The sequence below is a fragment of the Hibiscus syriacus genome, unplaced genomic scaffold, assembly GCF_006381635.1.
Source record: "Hibiscus syriacus cultivar Baekdansim isolate YM2019G1 unplaced genomic scaffold, ASM638163v2 tig00111745_pilon, whole genome shotgun sequence".
Lineage (NCBI taxonomy): Eukaryota > Viridiplantae > Streptophyta > Magnoliopsida > Malvales > Malvaceae > Hibiscus > Hibiscus syriacus.
Genome location: NW_024063168.1, coordinates 1,086,141 through 1,093,402, shown reverse-complemented (window position 1 = coordinate 1,093,402; position 7,262 = coordinate 1,086,141). Strand labels below are relative to the sequence as shown.

General features: G+C 38.9%; 1 protein-coding gene across 1 annotated transcript; it reads right to left on the bottom strand.

Moving 5' to 3' along the window:
* Positions 1 to 2,909: 2,909 nt before the first annotated feature.
* LOC120169063 (actin cytoskeleton-regulatory complex protein PAN1-like) lies at positions 2,910 to 3,667 on the bottom strand. The gene is made up of 2 exons (XM_039177284.1): positions 3,609 to 3,667; positions 2,910 to 3,444 (listed from the first exon to the last, which is right to left on the bottom strand). Exons 1-2 carry the CDS (start codon positions 3,665 to 3,667, stop codon positions 2,910 to 2,912), a joined length of 594 nt encoding a protein of 197 aa, XP_039033215.1.
* Between the last annotated feature and the right edge of the window lie 3,595 nt (positions 3,668 to 7,262).

The window sequence follows — 7,262 nt, the reverse complement described above, 5'->3', positions numbered from 1 at the left end:
TTGACGTGTATACTTGCACAATTTTCATATCAATTATAGTACATTACAACACGCAACAAGTTTTTGACACCGTTGCTTGGGATTGGCAATTGGTTATTTTAAGTTTAGTTTTTGCTCATTTTATTTTCTTGTTATTATAGATACATACTAACTTGTCTTTGTTTATCTTTTTGGCTTGATATTTTCAAGTGTTGTGTTGTTGCATGACCCGAAGAACACTCAAGGAATCATTATTACCTCCTAAACCTGAAATTGAATGTTTTTCCATCAAAGAAGATGTGTTCAAAGAACATGATCGCTTGTAAAAGTATATGTTAAGGCAAGAAAATCTATGCAAGTATACACAATCGATCCAAGTAATATAGGGTAAGTGAGTATCGTCTCCACAGGGATTGGTCGAGAAATATATTTTCACCACAACTAGAACTAATATCACAAACTAAGTCCTACTAAGTTGTCAACTTAAGAACTAATAAATCAAAGAGGTGATTTAATGAGTGCAAGAAAGTTTGGTCGAGAGAAAATAAATATGCAGAATGCTAAAGTAAATAAAACAAGATAAGTGTTGATTTAAATCAAATGCAAACAACCTCACATAATCAGACATATCACAGAGCACTGATGCTAAACCGTTGTATTGTCAACAATTATTTCTAAGTCTAGAATGAATTATTATGACTTGCTCAAGCTGCCCAACATGATTACTAGGTATTCTTAGACGGTTGTTATGGAAATAGTCCTCAACGTTAACTACAATCTGTTGTTGTAGCAATACCTCTCAGCATAAACTATAGGCATTGTCTATCCTAATCTAGCGTCTATCCCTTTTAGTCGATTGAAACTACTCCTTATCTCTAAGGTAGACAAGTTAGAACTTCACCATCCCGGATTCATTCTATTGCTTACGTTGATCTATCTTAATTCTCTCGAATATAAGAATCACTATCTGGACAAAAGGTTATCTCTCGATGCTCTTACAATGCCAAGACATGTTTTACCAAAACCTCAGGCGATCTCTCGATGATCTTACAATGTTAAGGCAAAATATTTAAACAACAAGCAAAACAGTCATAAACAAAACATAATTCATCATTCATAAAACATAAAATTATTGTTCAGGCAACACAAAGTTTAACACCAAGTAATACATTCATGGTGCTATCAAAGATCATCCAAAATTTAACATTTAGTACAACCCCAAATAGATAAAGAGTTAAACAAAAGAAGAATGACTCTCAAAACCAGGGGCTTTGTCGCGATGATTCTAATCAGCACTATGTCTGCCTTGGTGATCACGCTCTCTCGAGGCCTGATCACTGCTCTACTAACGTCTGGTTATGCAGGACACCAAGGAAGGTCGATGGGTAGACGGTGAAGAAGCACTGCAGTTGCTTGCTCACGCCTTGGGTAAAGTTCTTCTCTCCTCTTCCTTGTCTTCTTTCTTTGGAGGCTACGACTGATTATTTATAAGGAAAAATCTCCTAGGGCTTTGCATGCTTTTAGGTGTTTCCTTAAATAACCGTTGTCAAATAAATGTCCAGACTTAAAAAGGAAATACGGCTGTCAGAATAACTAAGGCTTGCTTGCACGTGAAGTAGGTCATCTAGCTGGCTTGTGACATAGGCGGTTTCGTCACACCTGCTTCATACTTCCTCAGATAAATCTTGCCTCGACGAGATAAATATGCTCCTCACGTTCTTATATGTTCCGTTGGCCTTTGCAAATTTATGTTGTCATGACTGAAATGTTCTTCCCCTGTAAGTTTCCTGCACAAACACAATCCAAACAACCCTTTCTCCTCAGCATCATCAGTCAAACCAAATAAATCTTTCCTAAGCAAAATTCATCCACCACAAGCTAATGTAACCTATATGCAACTAAAATGCTATGCATACTTTGTTTAGAAGAGCAATAACTTATGTGGAAAGACTAGAAATTAAGTCTTTTTACGGAGTTATCACACCCCCAAACTTAAGCTATTGCTTTTCCTCAAGCAGTGTACAATAGCTAGAAGAAAATCAAAATTGTCATGGCAAAGCAGAGTTAAGGAAATCATATGGTTTGAAATTTCAGCCCTCAACAAAAATTGTTTGGCCTCAACATGTTTGATAGTCATGTAAGTCAAGTCCCTTCCCTAATCAGGATTCTTTGCTATAGTGTGTGTGTGATTGTACCAGTCTTTGCATAAAGGTAATTAGATAACTTAAGTAAGCACTTCTTGTTTGTCAAGGCAACAAATTATTTGTCAGGCTTAGTTTATACTCCTAGTTATTTATCAATTTTTTTCAGGCAGGGGAGTCAGCTCATCACAACTACCGATCCACTCTCTAGGTGAAAGGGAGCATACCTTCCACCCCCAAGCTAGTCGGGCAGAGTCATCCCATGACTACTTTCATTCACTCATATGTCGTGTCTAATCTTAATTTCTTATGGAGTTTTTATGTCTATGCCTTTGCACAGAGGAGTGTCCCTTATTATTTTTCAAGTTTTCAAACACTAGAGAGTTTTTACTTCACCATTAAAATATTTTTGAAGTCTCCACAAGCAGAATGTTCTTTTCCAAAAATTTTACATATTACCAGAAACAATGACAGCCTACAATCATGCTTATGAACTTCAAAGAATTAGGCCTAAGGTTGGTTCTCTTCTTTAGACAGTCTTAACAATAATTCTGGCTTAGGCAATCAAATTATGCATTCATCATTGGGCATCCCTAATTCATTCCTAACAATAACCTTAACCTGCTTATGTCATGACAATCAAAATTTTCAACCAATTATCATCAACTACTTTCTAACAAAATATGGTAGAATATGGTACAATACCTCCCCCAAACTTGAGGGATGCATTATCCTCAATGCATTAAATTAAAACTACATGAATCTATATGCAGATGCGAAAAAGAAAAACTAAAAGTAAAATAGAAACTCACTGTGATGGGGTGGCTTGGTTGGACACCCTCGTTTGGGAGGAGAGGGACTCTCGGATCCCGAGTCTACTACTGCTAGTGAGGGACATGGCTGAAGTATACGGCATGCGGTTCTCTTGTAGCGCTTCTTGCTGGATGAGGCTCGTGTTGGAGTTGACTGCTCGGCAGTAGTAGTTGGTTGTACTAGAACTGGTACTGGGCTAGGAACTACTGTTGGGACTGGTGTAGCTTGACTGACAGGGGACGGAATGGGATGCTGCGTAGGTTGCGGCGGTGCTGGAGTAAAATCTTCATCGGTGAAGAAGTGGGGTGAAGTATCATTACTGCGTCCAGAGGTTGAAAAGGAGAAGGAGCTGAGGAATTCTTCTGTGTCGCCTTGGCCTTCCTCTGGTACGGGTGGTACTTGAGTTGCTAGTGGTGGCACGTCAATGGGTACTTCTGGGGGAACTTCTGGAGGGGCATGCGATGTCGAGGCATGGAATGTGTTGCCGCCCGCATTGTATTTGAGGATGACACTGAGGAAGGTCGGCAATCTGGTGTTTTTGTTCGGAAGCAACTCCTTGAAGAAGGCGTTGAGTTGCATGTCCCTAGCCTTGACATACTCAAAGTAAATTTCCATGTGGTCCTCTAGGCGTCCGATCTTTTCATGCGTTTCTCGAGTGTACGTGACCATAGCAACCATTCTAGCTGTGGCAACCGATTTTTCTCCTCGCTCCAAACCTTCCTATGGGTCGTCATCATTGAAACTCATTAACTCGGGGACATTTTTCTTGGTAATACCCTTCTTGGGTTTAATAAAATCCTCAAAGGGCTTCTCAAGAACCTTCTTCTTCGTACATAATGTGGTTATCAAGTTGGGAAACAGAAGGTTATCCCGGTTCCTCTTGGCACATTCATGGATCTACTCGAAAATAAGTTCTCCAACGTCGATCTTCCTCCCGTATATGATCGAGTGCAAGAGCATCAGTCTCTTCACGAGGACAGTGGTGTTGAGGAATGTTGGCATCAGCTTGCCTTTGAGAAAGTGGTTCCACAACTTCACTTGCGGTTTTAGTGCTCGACGATCTACTCTTTTCCTCGTTAGGGCATTCCCTTCGAACTTGGCCCACCCAAAGCATAAATCATGTAGTACGCCTTCGTACATTTCTTGATTGGCCTCATCCATAAATCACTTGTGCTGCTCTTCCACTTTTCCCAACTTAAAGTATCGGTTGAGTGCAAAGGGGGAAAATCAAATGAGCTTTCCTTGAACATAAACTGTGTGGATAGACGGGTCCTCGAGATGGGCGTAGAATTCCCGTACCATCTTCGGTGCTACGGCTTTGGGATTGCAAGCAAACTTTTCCCAGTTGTGTTTCTTTATCACGTCTATCACCTCCGGTCCAAACGGCTTCTCTTCCTCGGCAGGAAAGACAAATTCATCTTCCAAATAAACTTGACGTTTCTGAAAAATTTTGAAGTGTGCTTCTACTTCGGCTGTTTGGAAACGTTCGACACTCTGTGTTGGGGCTGGGGCTTTCCTTGTTCTTACCATTGTTCTTGGTTGATATCAGTGGTGATGATGGGGAGAGAAATCATTTTCTTGCTTAGTGATGAGAGGTTGAGGCGAGATGAAGAAGAAGAAGTTGAGCAGTTTGTTTTTTGGAAAGTAATGGGTGGTTTCGGGGTAGTTTTGTCCTTTCTTAGAGAGAAAAGATTTGTGCATTAATGAGAAATATATGTCTAGACATAAAGTGGGGAAAAATATATCTTTCCCTCTTTATTCTATCGCCAAAACCATGCGTCCTATGATTTCTTCTCTTCTCATGCTCTTATATTCAAGAGAATTAAGATAGATCAACGTAAGCAATAGAATGAATTCGGGATGGTGAAGTTCTAACTTGTCTACCTTAGAGATAAGTAGCGGTTTCAATCGACTAAAAGGGATAGACACTAGAGTAAGATAGACAATTCCTATAGTTTACGCTGAGAGGTATTGCTACAATAACGGATTGTAGTTAACGCTGACGAGTATTGCCATAGCAACCATCTAAGAATACCTAGTAATCCTGTCCGGCAGCTTGAGCGAGTCATAATAACTCATTCTAGACTAAGAAATAATTGTTGATAATACAAGGGTTTAGCATCAGTTCTCTGTGATATGTCTGATTATGTGAGGTTGTTTGCATTCGATTTAAATCAACACTTATCTTGTTTTATTTACTTTAGCATTCTGCAAATTTATTTTGTCTCGACCAAACTTTCCTGCACTCATTAAATCATCTCTTTCTTTTATTAGTTCTTAAGTTGACAACTTAGTAGGACTTAGTTTGTGACATTAGTTCTAGTTGTCGTGAAAATATATTTCTCTATCAATCCATGTGGAGACGATACTCACTTACCCTATATTACTTGGATCGATTGTGTATACTTGCACAAATTTGCTTGCCTTAACATATACATTTACAAGCGATCATGTTTTTGGCGCCCTTGCCGGGGATTGGCAACTGACGAATTTGTTTTAGCCATAACAAGTTCTCTCTGTCACATTTTATTTATTTAGTCTAACGTAGTTTACTATTTTCATTTGTAGGTTTTTATTATTGCATGACCCTGAGATCTTCTGGTAAGACTTTGGAACCATTCAACCCTAAAGTTGAGCAATCACTCAGACAAAGGTTGCCCACCCAAAGAACTAGAGAACAATCAAATCAATTCCAAATGCAACACAACATGGGAGATTTAGGACCTGATGTAGCTATCAATCTTCAAGTTGCAAGGCCAAGAGCAATACGAGATCATTTGAACATGATTCTCGATGATCAATAACTATCTAGACAAAAGGCTATCTCTCAATGCTTTTACAATGCCAAGACATGTTTTACCAAAACCCCAGGCGATCTCTCGATGCTCTTACAATGCCAAGACATGTTTTACCAAAACCCCAAGCGATCTCTCGATGCTCTTACAGTGTTAAGGAAAAATATTTAAGCAATAAGCAAAACAGTCATAAGCAAAACATAATTCATCATTCATAAAACATAAAAATATTATTCAGACAACACAAAGTTTAACACCAAGTAAGACATTCATGGGGCTATCAAAGATCATCCAAAATTCAACGTTTAGTACAACCCCAAATAGATAAAGAGTTAAACAAAGGAAGAATGACTTCCAAAACTGAGGGCTCTGTCGCGATGATTCTAATCAGCATTATGCTTGCCTTATTGATCACCATATCTTGAGGCCTGATCACCGCTCTGCTAACTTCTGGTTATGGAGGACACCAAGGAAGGTCGGTGGGTAGACCGTGAAGAGGCATTGCAGTTGCTTATTCATGCCTTGGGTAAAGTTCTTCTCTCTTATTCCTTGCCTTCTTTCTTTGGCGGCTATGGCTGGTTTTTTATAAGGAAAAATCTTCTAGGGCTTTGCATGCTTTTTGGAGTTTCCTTAAATAACCGTTGTCAAATAAATGTCCAGACTTAAAAAGGAAAGACGTCTATCAGAATAACTAAGGCTTGCTTGCATGTGAAGTAGATCATCCAGCTGGCTTGTGACATAGGTTGTTTCATCACACCTGCTTCAGACTTCCTCAGATAAACCTTGCCTCGGTGAGATAAATCTGCTCCTCACGTTCTCATCTATTCTGTTGGCCTTTGCAAATTTATGTTGTCACGACTGAAATGTTCTTCCCCTGTAAGTTTCCTTCACAAACACAATCCAAACAACCCTTTCTCCTCAGCAGCATCAGTCAAACCAAATAAATCTTGCATAATTAAAATTTATCCACCACAAGCTAATGTAACCTATATACAACTAAATGCAACTAAAATTCTATGCACACTTTGTTTAGACGAGCAATAACTTAAGTGAAAAGACTAGTTAAGTTTAGTTTTTGCTCATTTTATTTTCTTGTTATTGTAGATACATACTAACTTGTTTTTATTTTTCTTTTTGGCTTAATATTTTTCAAGTGTTGTGTTGTTGCATGACCCGAAGAACACTCAAGGAATCATTATAACCTCCTAAACCTGAAATTGAATGTTTTTCCATCAAAGAAGACGTGTTCAAAGAAACATGTATCAACCAGGTCAAAATCAAGTTCAAGATCCTGCATATACAAATGCTGTAACAATTTGCAATGTTGGGGTGGTAGTTTGATCATGACCTATTCGAGATCATTTAGCCCCTGTGTTGGACAATCTCAATCCTGGGATTGTTGCTCGAAAAATTTAGGCAACCCACTTTGAGCTTAAACCGGTGGTGTTAATATGTTGAATTCGATTAGACAGTTTCTTGTGCCTCATGAAGATGCAAGGCAATAAATTCGTTCTTTCTTGGAAGTATGCGACTC